General features: G+C 36.6%; 1 protein-coding gene across 2 annotated transcripts in view; it reads left to right on the forward strand.

Moving 5' to 3' along the window:
• The window catches only part of LOC135594730 (GPI ethanolamine phosphate transferase 1-like), a 37854-nt gene that overhangs the window by 11522 nt on the left and 13140 nt on the right, over positions 1–13192 (forward strand). The window contains exons 5-10 of one of the 2 annotated variants that reach the window (XM_065085212.1): positions 5133–5350; positions 5454–5528; positions 5744–5810; positions 7512–7837; positions 11545–11778; positions 11861–12048. In XM_065085212.1, coding sequence (XP_064941284.1) covers positions 5133–5350; positions 5454–5528; positions 5744–5810; positions 7512–7837; positions 11545–11778; positions 11861–12048 — 1108 coding nt within the window. The remainder of the gene's footprint in view (positions 1–5132; positions 5351–5453; positions 5529–5743; positions 5811–7511; positions 7838–11544; positions 11779–11860; positions 12049–13192) is intronic. The other variant, XM_065085213.1, reaches the window with a different exon arrangement.

A 13192-nucleotide genomic window follows, 5' to 3' on the forward strand; every position in this document is an offset into this window, starting at 1 on the left:
CTACCATTTCGCAAAGGAGTGGCATCGAAATGCCGATATTGCGCGGGCTTACTTGGAGAAGGCAGCAAAACGGATGAAGAAGTGGGCAGACTTGGGAAGGCGACCACAAGAGTTCAAAGTTGGCCATTTGGTGTTGGTAAAGCTCCAACCAGCATCACTCCAATTCTTCAGGAAAAGAGTCCACAAAGGATTGGTGCGTAAGTATGAAGGGCCCTTCCCAATTATCAGCAGAGTAGGCAATGTTTCTTACAAGTTGCAGCTGCCGGCGTGGTTCAAAATTCACAACGTTCTTCACGCCAGCAACCTGAAGGCCTACCATTCGGATCCGCAAGATGCTTCTCGAAGTATTCCAACTCGGCTACCTCCCATCACAGCCTCCTACGAGAAGCGAGTGGAAACCATTCTGGCGGATCGCAAGATAAAGCTACCCAACGGAGCGGAGCAGACAGAGTACTTGGTGAAGTGGCGAAAGCTTCCCCGAACTGAAGCCAGTTGGGAGCCTGAAGACGCCCTGTGACATGAAGAAGAAGTCATCAACAACTACCAACAAGCGTCGACGAGGGCGTCGACAGTTTAAGTGGGGGAGAATGTCACGAACGGTCGTCGCGCACCCGCAACAACTCCGTTCAACGAACCGTTCGTCGCTCACACCCACATGTACAGCTGCTTGACAGCATGTTTTCTTATGGTTTTGGGTCATTTTGCTTGTAAATATGTAAGTTCGAACAAGCTGCAGCGTTGCAAAGCGACCGTTCACCGAACCGAGCAAAACAGCCCCAAAACAGCCCAAAACGGCTCCGTTTTCGCGTGCCGCGGGAGGTGAGCGGAGTGCTGCCTCCGCTCACCAAAATGTCAGCCAGCTCAGACCCCAGGAACCCCCCGGGTGGCACATGGCTGGATGGGGCTTCGGTTATATACCGGGCGTTGAACACTCTTTCGCAAGTTCGTACGTGACCTTTACGGGAACTTGGTGTTACGTCCGGGACCAGGTGAGCGGCTGTTTGTGGGCTTGCAGCTGTTCGTTCATCCTTGAAAGCCTTGTTTTTCCCCCTCTCCCTCTTTTCTCTTGTGCACACAAGGTGTTCGACGAATTGCTTGTAAAGCTTTCCTTTTCGCGAGACTTCGGGACTTGTCCGTTGCTCGTTCTTTCGATCTAACTCTCTTTCTCTTTTACAGGTCCTTCGGGACCTGCGAGAGGTTACAAAGTGGGCTGATCCTTGCGGAGCAAGATCGCAAGGGCGAAGCGCGACTTAGGCAACGCAAGCTAAGTTCGCGTCTTTGCCGCAAGAGTGACTCGCGACTTAGGCAACGCAAGCTAAGTTCGCGTCTTTGGCCGCAAGTGTGCTGCACGCCTTAGGCAATTCCAGCTAAGGTCGTGACAATATGTTGGTACGCCTGGGCGTATCGATGGTAAGATAAAATTGCTGAAAATAACTCTAAAAATTCCAAAAAATAGAAAACAAAGTTGGGTTAGGGTTTCTAATTTGGAAATAAATATAAATTTAGTATAATTTTAGCAAAAACAATCTAAATTAGGAAAGAATAGTGACACATATCTTTTTTGAGTTTTGTGGAGTAACTTTATGGTATGTTCTGGATCTTTTATTAATATTGAATTATCTACAAAGAAATAATTTGAATTGTTAGATTATTTTTTAAATAAATTAAACTTTAAAATTCAAATGAATTAAGTAATTAATCGATGGATATACCTGGTTTTACCACCAAAAAGAACGACGGGACTTCACGGGTGGTGAATCGAGTTCCTCGATCCTATGTATCTATATATCAATTTGATATGTTTGTTGAACCAATCCTAAAAATGATTTTATGAGACCATTGACTCGCCAGCATCGCCGCCATCATCAGTCGAGGCACTGTTGTCCATGTCGTTACTATGTCTATGGACCGAGCGGGTTGTTGAATATGGTCGAGAAGGTGTCTATCGCCCGACTCGATTCTTTCTAGTGGTGCGGTTAATGATATTGCCTGTCCCTTTGCCTTTGCTTTTGCATATTGGGCAAACGATTGTGGCGGATGAAAGGGTTTAAAAACCCTTTCCTATGGTTCAAACGGTCAAATTGATAGTTTGAAGTAGAGCAATTTGAGCCCTTGATCGATAGCAGTCGAAATCCGACCATTACCGATCGGTACAGATCGGTAATAGTTGGATTTCGATTGTTACCAACCGGTACAAATCCCATATCGCTCTATACGGGGTCATGTAGCTAATGGGTACCACTCGGTAGAGGGCGATCCATGTACTGGTCCCCTGTCGGATCGATATATACCCCCCATATCGAGCGGTACAGCTCATAACGACGAACCCTGAAATGGAGCACAAACGAGGTGATTAAAGTGGAGAGAAACTTTGGGAGTTTCTTGTGATTGACATGTACCTCTTAGATAAAGAGAAAAAAAAGATACTCCTAAGATGTCATGCTTTATGGATCTTAATGTTTCGTCGGGTAATTAGTGTAGCTTACATAAGAACATTAAGGTGGATTATAGAATTACTACAAAGAATAAAAAATGTCACTACAGAGGTTATTATTAATGTAAACCATTTAAGATGATAACGTATTCAAAGAAGAACTATATGTGCTATGGTTAGACACAATGAGTCCATTAGAACTTCTGGTGTGAGGAGAGTTAGATGGATATTTAAGAAAACTTTATTAGAAACAAAGAAATGATTCATTACTTTTAATTTAATAGAAACACAACCCTCCATAGATCTCTATGACGCGAAAAGAAAGGTGTAGCTAATCCCAAATAATTGCAACATTGTGAGCTTGTGGCTTGTTGTTATGGTTGAACTAAAAGCTACACTATGTCAAACATGGCAAGCTTTGTATCTTAATATGGTTTAAGACATTTATAATAATTCTAGAAAATAAAACAATTTTAGAATTAATTTATCAATCATCATTAATTCATTATACTACTTTAGCATTATTTATACTACTATAACATGATCTGTCCAATTTTTGACCTTTAAAAAATCAATATTATTCTTGGGCTATGAAATGTGACATTTAGAATATTTGATCGTACCTTTGTAATAATTATATTACAACAAGGCCATAAAATCTCAAATAAGTTATATGCAAAAAGTCATATGCTCAACTAAGTTAAAGATATTTAAAATTTTATTTATAGTTTCTGTTAAAATCTTTTTAAGTCTTCCTCTATCTTTTCTCATGTCATTAATAGCAATTATTTCACCTCTTTTAATTACCGTATATGGAAGTCTGTAGAGCACGTCCTGTTCGTACCATCTTCTTCTTTATTTTATCCTTTGTCAAAGTGATACCTAATTATTTACGAATAGAAATATTTTTTTTCCTATCTTTTCTAATAACTCTATAGTCTATACATCGACCTCAACATGCTCATCTCAACAACACTATATATATATGTTATTTCTTAAATGTCCAACACTCAGATCCATTTTAGTCTAACCTTTGTAATGATTATATGATAATAAAATGCAACATTATTCGATCTTTATTCCACCCATTTTAATCTTTTGATTTATTTCATATCTGAGTCCAAGCTAAATAATTATCATTGTTTGAAAAACAACCAAATAACATGTCACTTTTTATTATTTATTTCAAACTAGGTGTGGATCTAGCATTTTTATTACTTCATAAAGTTTTTTCCCAAGAAACAAAACTAGAAAGCATCTATTGATTCACTAGGTGGGTATAAATAGTGCTCATAGCATCTGCACTAAAAAAAGAAGCAAAAACTTCAGGCCAATGGCCCATCCACAAAAAGGATGCCCTGGTTGAATTAACCATTTTGGCCAGCCAATCGGCATTGGAATTTCCTTCACAATAGACATGAGTGGTATTGACTGATTGGAAGTAGTGGAATAAATGTAGTACATTCGGAATTATGTTAATTAATGACTAGGGAGGCTCAATGTAGCCTGCTAATATGTCAGTGATTGGTTTATCATCTGCCTCAATATGAACACGCTGAAAACCATGTTGGATAGATAGCATTAAGCCTTCTTTGATGGCCATAGCTCGTAGAAATGGCTGCCCGCGCCTTGCAAGAACCTGCCACCTGCAAACAAACGGCGACCCAACTCATCTTGGACCAAAAGATCTGCTCCACCAGAATTTGAACCATCGCAATAAGACTATTCAACCTTACCCATCCCACACTGGGTTTTTGCCAAGACACCGACATCTCTGAAGATTTGGAGCACACTCCCTCAGTAACATTTGTAATAGAGTGATGGCTTTGGGAAGATAAAGAAAGAATGAATCCGTTTAATTTATTATTAGGAATATCTGTAATTTATTAGAAGAATGTTACAAAATAATTTTGGCAGAAAAACAAACTGATGGTTAATTCTGTCATTGTAAAATGCTAAAAGACTAGTTATCTGTTAATGAGTGACCCTTTTTTGCTTGTCATTCTTTTACAATGCTTAGTTTCCTATTAAATCAGAAAGCTATATATCTAAACATTAAGGATTTAGGTACCAGTTGTTCCTCTTCTGGAACAGTGTCAGATTGGTGCAGTGTACCATGCCCTTCCACTGTGTAAAAGTATAAAAAGATTATTTGAAATGTCGGTGTACTTCAGTGTGGTTGGTACTTGGTAGCATACTAATTGAGTTCGGACGAACACATTGTGGTCATTGTGGATGGTACGGACATTTTCGTAAAGATGCTTGATAATTTTTGGTGCGTGAAACTCCAATTATGTGTTCATTAATGTGGAATGCAACATTTAATGCAAGGTGAAATGATAGGCTGGGAGTGATGGTGGTGCTTCTATGGTACTGTTTTATTTAATTTTACATGATGTCACATGGTTAATTTTACATGATGTCACATGTTTGTTAATTCATGCAATACTCATTGAACTGACTTGATTTTCAGTGATCGTGCAAGAGGTCTCATTTTCACTAGCATGAACTATGATCTTCATAGTTCTTATATGTAGTTTTTAGTCCTTGTTTGAGTTGCTTACAGTTGCTACATGGTTTTGTATGCCTTTCTTTACTGTTGCATCTATTGTATCAATAGGATTTTTTTCCCTTTGCTCCCTACCATACCAGTGCCCTCCCTTCTGACATGCACACTTGGAAAACAACTTTATTATAGGAAGTCATGGGGATGGCCACCCTTCCAACACGGATACTCCACTTGTGGCATGGGGAGCCGGTATCAAGAATCCCGGGTGGTTGATTTCTGATAGCCTTTCTGATGATGGTTTCCGTTTTGTTGATGAACATAAACATGATATGCCCACACCTACGGAGTGGGGGCTTAGAGGCATTGAAAGAGTGGATGTCAATCAGGCTGATTTAGCACCTTTAATGGTAATACTATGAATTCTTGATTCATTTAAATTTTGTACATTAGTAGTTGTTGTTATAATTTTCTTTTCACATTATTTCTTTAACAAATCTAAAAATTTGGCAGGCTACTATTGTTGGATTGCCATGCCCGGTTAATTCAGTTGGAAATTTGCCATTGGGTTACCTGAGTTTAAATAAGGTTGGTTCTTTAACCTTCTCTATTTTCTTTTATATAGTACTGGGATTTGCTGCAGTATTAATAATAACATGATGGTACTTCAATTGTTCTTTCAGGTCTTGTGATAATGAAGTTATTTCACTTATTCCAAGACAGATAGTCATCTTTTACTGTAATAAGACATTGCACTATTTATGTGTCTAAATCATTTTTCTTTCCTGGTTCATTTTAAGTAGGCAGAAGAAGTTGAAGCTGTTTTCGCAAATACAAAGCAAATTCTTAATCAGTTCCTCCAGAAGTCAAGTATCCTACATCTGAAGTACCATTTTGAGAAGAATAATGCACTTATAACACAAATTTATTTTTGAGTTTGATTGATAGGCCATATATGAAACTATAATCTCAATTCAAAAACAGATGGTTTTGTTTGTGAGTTCATGGTATGATTACTGGTGAAGTCCAACCTATTTTTCTAGAGTTTACATTCTGTTACTGAATTTATTATCCATAAATATGAAGTTATTTTGCACATGCATCTTGAATCAAAAGTTTATACAATGAAGAAATCTAAATGTTGAGAGAACTGTGCAAAGAAAATGACCTTAATTTTGCCTTAATTATGATTATTCTTCTTAATCACCTTTAATTCAAATGAGATATAAAATCATGTAAGAAGTTGAAGCATTGTGTTATATGCTTACTTAGTTACTACACGTTAGACCTTAATTATGCTGAATCTACCTCACTATGTATTCCTCTGATTACCCATTTAACATGGGAGAATAAGCTCGTAAATCATGCAGGATGTCAATATCCAAGTAGTCAATCTAAGCTAATTTTTCCATGTAAAAATAGAAATTCATGCAAGAAGTCAATAATACATTATCAATTTAAGCTAATTTTTCTTAAATACCTCTAATCAAATCTTAATTTATCATTAGGTCCTAATCAATATATTTACTAATATTATTTAGATTAATTACATGAAATGATAAAGAAAATATAGAGAAAAGATAACTACCTTCAACTAAATAGTAATTCCACAAGAGCTCGAGTTTAATCCCTCTTTTATTCAAATCAACTCTACTGATCGCCGACTAGTTGAGAGAAAGAATGAGAATGAGCGAGAAAGGGAGTGAGCTTGAAAATGAGTGAGAGTGATTGAAAATGTGGAAGAGAGGGACTTTCATAAGCCTAAAAGAGCTCTCAATAGTCAAATTGACCGTTAAGGGCTGTAAGTGTAATTTTTCAACTAGGCACCAATCGAAATCCGGCCATTATCGATCAGTCCCCATAACTAATGGTCGAATTTCAATTGTACTGTGTGGTGAGGCGGTGAGGCATACCACGGTTGGTACACCTCACAAATCACGTGTTTCAGCCGAAACGGGTTGGTCAAGGTTTTGGTCAGCCCTCGGACTGGTACATCCCATTTCTTACAAGGCGGCAAGGCAGTTCATGGTGAGCCCTACCCATTTTCTTTTCAAGTTTTTTTCTTCAATTTGACTTCGCTTATTATAGGGTTAAAGGCAGATGTTTAGTTAGGAAATAAAATATTCTTTTGTTCTTTTGATCCAGAGGGAAAATTTGATCTTGGTTCATAGTTTTGTTTATCATATAAGAAAATAATTGTATGTTGATCATTTATGAAGATATTCTTTTATGGATGGAACAGTGACAGATTAGCTCTCTTAGGCTTCAACCTTTTCTGGTTTGGCACATAGATATTGCTTCTATTAAGCTATTGGTGACTTAAAGTGGCCTGATAAATTCTGTAGCAAACTAGAGAGATTGATGCTTGAAGCCTTGTGAAGAAATATAATGCTGCTATTGTATCAACTTGATGTTTGTTGAATAGCTTTTCATTATGATCTTATTCCACTACGTTGCATTTACATATAACTTGTGTATTTATCCTGTTCCTGTTGTTGAAAGATGGATAAGAACAAAGATACCTCTCAGAATTGCCCACATCTATTTTGACATCCTTAATCAGATTTAAAGGGCTAAAGCAGCTGAGTTCGCTATACTTCAGGCCATATAAGCCTTTGGCAAACTTTTCTTCATTTCTTGACCAAATTGAAGATCTTATAGCAGCAAGGGAATACAAAGCTGCCTTGAAAACTTGCCATATCCTGAGGGCTATGTCACTTGAGGGTCTTCATTACTTCCAAACTTATGATTGGTTGATGTTAATGGCAACAATCATCCTTGGTTACATTGGATGGATGATGAATTTAACACTTCATGTTCTGCAGTCTTACACATTTTTGGGAAACATTTTCTTGAAGAAAACCCAAGAGTCTTCTCTTAGAATCACCAAAAAAAATGTAAGTTATTAAATGGTCGGAAATTTTTGCCAATGTTTAATTCTGATACCTAATTCTAATGTTATGTTTCTATGGGAAAATCAATTTCTTTTTCCCATGATCTTGTTAGTGCAGTTTTTGCTGCATGGATGAAATAGATGCCTAAGACATGACCTATATGAATATAGATAATCTCAACGTATAATGCATATGGAAAATAATTTATAATATTTTTTGCTGTACTTTAAGTGTATGTTATTGTTTATATTGCTCTTAAACTCAAACTCATTCATGATTAATTGATATATATTTCGATTGTTGACATCAATTTTGATCCTAAATTTTCAGTAATTCTGCTTTAACTTGTCGCTACGTTAAGAAATAAAATGCTAGTAACACTGATGTTCTAACTTAAGGTTCAATTTTCTTAAATTTTGCTTAGATAGTGTTAGATCTCATGAGCAGGCAACATTATTATACTCTTATAGATTCATATGCTATATCTTGAACAAACTTTTAATTAATTCTTCATCTCGGACATTCATGTACAATCAAAGGACACATTGCTTAGATTATTTGATAGCAAGGTAGGTGGGATGTCAATTGTTACATTTACAGTGGTGGGAAGGTCATTCAATGTGATATGAACATGTTCAAAGTAGATCTAGTGATTTTGTGATTGGATGAGATAAGTCAATTTGGATCAATGGTGTGAGAATAGGTAGAAGGCCTAAGAAAACTCTATTTAGAGCTAAATGACAGGAGAAGATCCAAGTAATTGGGAACAAGGGTTGCCTTTTCGCTTGGGCTGGTACAAAACACGCGGGTACTTATCGGTTTGGACATGAACCGGTCCATGGACCGCCCTTGTTTTGTGGCAATTTGCTCTAACCCATTTAAACTTTTAGGACTTGCGTTCACAAGCCCTCATCACCCAAAAGAGAGTGTGTTTGGCCTCATTCTGCCACCCATCGCCGCCTCGTGCCTCCATCCTCCTCTTCCTCCACTACCTCCTCCTTATCCTTTCTCTTCTTCCTCCTTCCTCTTCCTCATTCTGCTTGTTCCTTCTCTTCTTCCACCGCCTCCTCTTCTTCCTTCCTCTTCCTCTACTACCTCCTCTTCTTCCTTCCTCTTCCTCTACTACCTCCTCTTTTTCCTTCCTCTTCGTAACACCAGTACATACCGGTACTGACCAGTATGTACCAGTCTGATCAGGTCACCGAGATGGTCCGGTACCCGAAATAGCAATCCTTGGTTGGGATATCACATCTTATTTTTGTTGTTGTTGCTGCTCCAGTTGTACAGTGTTGTCTTGAATTGGGTGACATCTCACATTACGGATCTCAACTCTCTAAAAATTGAAGAAAACCAATATTTTAAGAGATGCTGACCAAAACTGCAAAGTCCATGGCCTGATCCTTGTTCAAATTGGTATGCCTTGTTAAATGCAATAAGGCATTCCATGATCCTCTGCTCTTCATATATATCACATAACCTATTCCGCATGTTCCAGAAAGTTAAACAATACACAAAATGGTGCCCAAGAATCTTAATGCTTTGAAACATAAAACACACGAACTTGTATTGGTGACATAGTACTTCATCATTTCCAAAAGGATATGTTATCGCATTAAGAATCAGAGAACAAATGGCTTGAGATTAAAGGGTATTCTAGATTTCCAAATTCTTTCAGCCAAATGAGACATGTACAGAAGGGTTTCCATACATGGTCAGATTAGGATCGTGAGCTGAACACAAAGTACAAATATCCACTGGTAACATCAAACTTCATGATTTGCAAAAGATTGTTGTTGTAATTATATTATCAGAATGCAAGTGACTTGAGCTTGTAAGATATTTTAGAGTTTCCATATATGGATGATTTAAAATTAGGATCATGAACTTGGTGAAGGTACAAAGCTTTTCAAGATAAGTCTATCGAACTGCAAAACTAGAACATTTAATCTCTGACTCTCTTCTACTATTCTGCCCGATAATTCCAACTTTTCAAAAGATCGATCTCTTGAACTGAAAAGGAGAATTCGACAATATAATTCCTCATTCTTAAATAAAGTGCAACTTGCATCAAACTTAAAAGTTAACCTTTTTTCTCACCAAGATACCAGAATGCAGATGCAATATACCAACAATCGCATTCTGTAATTGATTAGGACTAGGATTCTTCCTAGTTACGTCGATTAGAAGAATTCTGGGTCAAAGCCAGGAAGCATATCCTGCTACTCACTGGAGAACAGAAATCTTTATTCTATGAAAATGGATGCTAACTGTAAACCAACCAAGCAAAATCACACATTCAAAAGGAATATATTGTGGATCCTACTCCTTTGTGGTACTATCAAAACATCCCATTGTAAAAGTGAACCTAGTATCCCCGTATTTTTAACCAGAGGGCATCATAGAGTTGTGATCACCAACCAAGCCTGAGTAAGGAAAGCACAAATCATAAAAATGAACAACATCCTCACAAAATAAATGTAATCCTAAGCTTTTCTGGATCATAGAGAAGTGAAACACCAAAATTCTTACCCTTAAACTAAAATAAATACATATAAAGAAATAAGTGGATGGCGGTTATCATTTTGGTACTTCTTCCAGTTTCTTCCATTGTTTTTCTTCAGATTCACTCTTCTACTTCCCATATTTCATCCCTGAGCCTCTTACTGATTGTCAGCAAGTCTATTTAGATTTTGTTACTGTTCTATTTCATCCACTTTGTACCATGCACATGTTAAGTTTACAGATAAAATTATGGTAGATCTGTGAGACCATCATACTAGTGGCCACTAAAAAAGACCTTGGGACCAGTTGCCACTAAAAAAGACCAAAGGAAAAGAAATAGGAAGTCGGGCCTTGGCATAGGAACTTTTGTTAAAAATCTGGATCCATTACCCAATCATAAATCAAAGTCAGGTTAGAGGTTAGGAATGTGGATTTTGGACAAACCAGAACTTAATTGCTATATCAACATTAAATTGATCGAACTATATTTGGTTTATGTTTTATTCTTATTAATGAAATTGTAAGTCAGTTATTCCTATTATATTTGTTTGTTGAGAAATTTGGATCAAACCAGGTTGAGATTTGATCAATTGAGAAAATCAAGGTTGGTTAAATGTATAGTTTATCTCCATAATTGATCATTTGATGAAAATTGGTACCTATTCAGGTTAGATTCTACTTGTCTAAATAAACTAGTCAAATTGTGAACAAGTTGTGATGTCCGAGAACTAGGTCTAGGTATAGTTTATCAATTGTGAAAATCAGGTTTTGATTTGGTCAATTGAGAAAATCAAGGCTGGTTAAGTGTATAGTTTATCTCCATAATTGATCATTGGTGAAAATTGGTACCTATTCAGATTAGATTCTACTTGTCTAAATAAACTAGTCAAATTGTGAACAAGTTGTGATGTCCGAGAACTAGGTCTAGGTAGGATCTGAATCTGGCAATTTATAATTGTTTAAAATTTGTTACACCTGCTATTTTTTATTCTAATTGATTGGATTTTACCTCTATTTTGTTTCCAACTGTTCTGATATACCAAGTTGTAAACAATATATAGTCCTTCCTTTTATATGAATCCATGCTTTCTGCCTTGTACACACACTAATAATGTATCTCTGAACCTATTATTTTTTACTTGTATATTTGACCTTTTCTAGTTAATAATTTTTTGTTTCTAGAAAAAATAATCTTTATTATCTTGCAGGTATATCTGGGTGGATGCCTGTTGATGAGTTTATTGTCTGTTATTCTTTATCTGGAGAATTCTCCTCTTCTTTACCATGCCTATATATCAGTGACAGTGTTCCTGTGGACACAAATTCTTTCTAAGCTCCAACTTCTAAATGCTATATGGAAAGAATTGTCTGCTAGAAATTTTATATTGAATATGAAGCTTTTATCTGTTCTCGTGATGTCGTTTATCATTCTTGAATTTCTGGTATGTTGCTAACATCTGTTATCCAACTTTTGACAAACACGCAAGTAAATCTGCATATTGAGTTTCAATTATGCTGGAACAGGTGGCAAGCTTTTTCAACAGGAAGTTATATACTTGGTTTTTTCTCATGGCTGGGATACTTGCTGCATTACATTTATTTTTTATTGCCTCAGGACGACATATAATGGCTCTTTACTTATGGTCGTCCTGCTGGTTCTTGTCCATTTTTACATTGATGCCTGCAGAAGTCCCTGACAAGAACCCTTTAGTGTAATGCTCATACCTCCTTTTCAGTTTCCTTCTAGATTTTTGTGGTAGTAACTAGTAATTTCTATCAGGAAATGTCCTTCTCTTTTTTTTTCCTTATTCTTGGGGAAAATTTTTGCATGCTTGAGCTATACTTTACAATATTTGCATATCTAATGACTTTGAAATTTTGCTGTTTTTTCATTATCTTTTATCTGCTTGGATAACCTGATTACTTTATAATTTCTATAGAATAACTGCTTTAGCGTATAATTATGTGATATACCCTTGTGCTAGAAAGGAACAGAACAGGGAACACTTTCAGGGGAAAAAGATATAATAAGGTTCCCATTTTTATGATGCTCTGACTTCCACAAATGGAGATTGTTGCAAAATGAGATTTGTAATTGACTGTAAATGAGTGGTTCTGTTAAGCCTTTTCCTTTTCTGACCAACTGCACTTCACATTAGTTTAGCATTATTATGCACCACAGACATCTATATTATTATATAATGTGAAATAGGATCTATAGAGTATAGGCCATGACGAGCGTTAAGTCCTCATCCAATGGGCATGCTGTTTACATCCATGTGGACAGTGCATTCCCGTTCTGCAACCTGTTGTCTTTTCTTTTTGGCTTTAGCTATTTCTTCTCAGTATCATCTCTCATGTGCAAGGCACATCCTTGAGACTCATGGGTGCTGATGTGAAAAAAAACCCATTTTGCTACTGTGATTTGTTCATTGAGCATTGCTTCTGGTTTTACAAGTTGTTAAAAAAAAATTCTGATTTTTATTTTAAGGTTTTAATTAACTAGTGTCTTATTGCAAAAGAATTTACAGAGAGCTTACATCAAATGAATCAAACATATCCCTAGGAACGATTACAATTTAGTGGAAGCTTGATCTAAAAGCTTGTTTCTAGAAGCCTCTCATATAACCTATGCTTTCTTGCAAATCTTTCTAAGAAAAATTGTTTAACACATGTCAGTTTGCTCAGAAAAAAACATTTGAAGGAATAGGTAGGTGGAGGAAGAAATAAGAAAAGAACATGCATTCCCCATTCATCGCTATTGCCATTGCCATCATCACGATCCTATTCTTGCTAACTTTCATATTTGCACACGCATATATCATAATGACACATAAGCTTATATGCTACTATATT

The sequence above is a fragment of the Musa acuminata genome, chromosome BXJ1-10, assembly GCF_036884655.1.
Source record: "Musa acuminata AAA Group cultivar baxijiao chromosome BXJ1-10, Cavendish_Baxijiao_AAA, whole genome shotgun sequence".
Classification (NCBI taxonomy): Eukaryota; Viridiplantae; Streptophyta; class Magnoliopsida; order Zingiberales; family Musaceae; genus Musa; species Musa acuminata.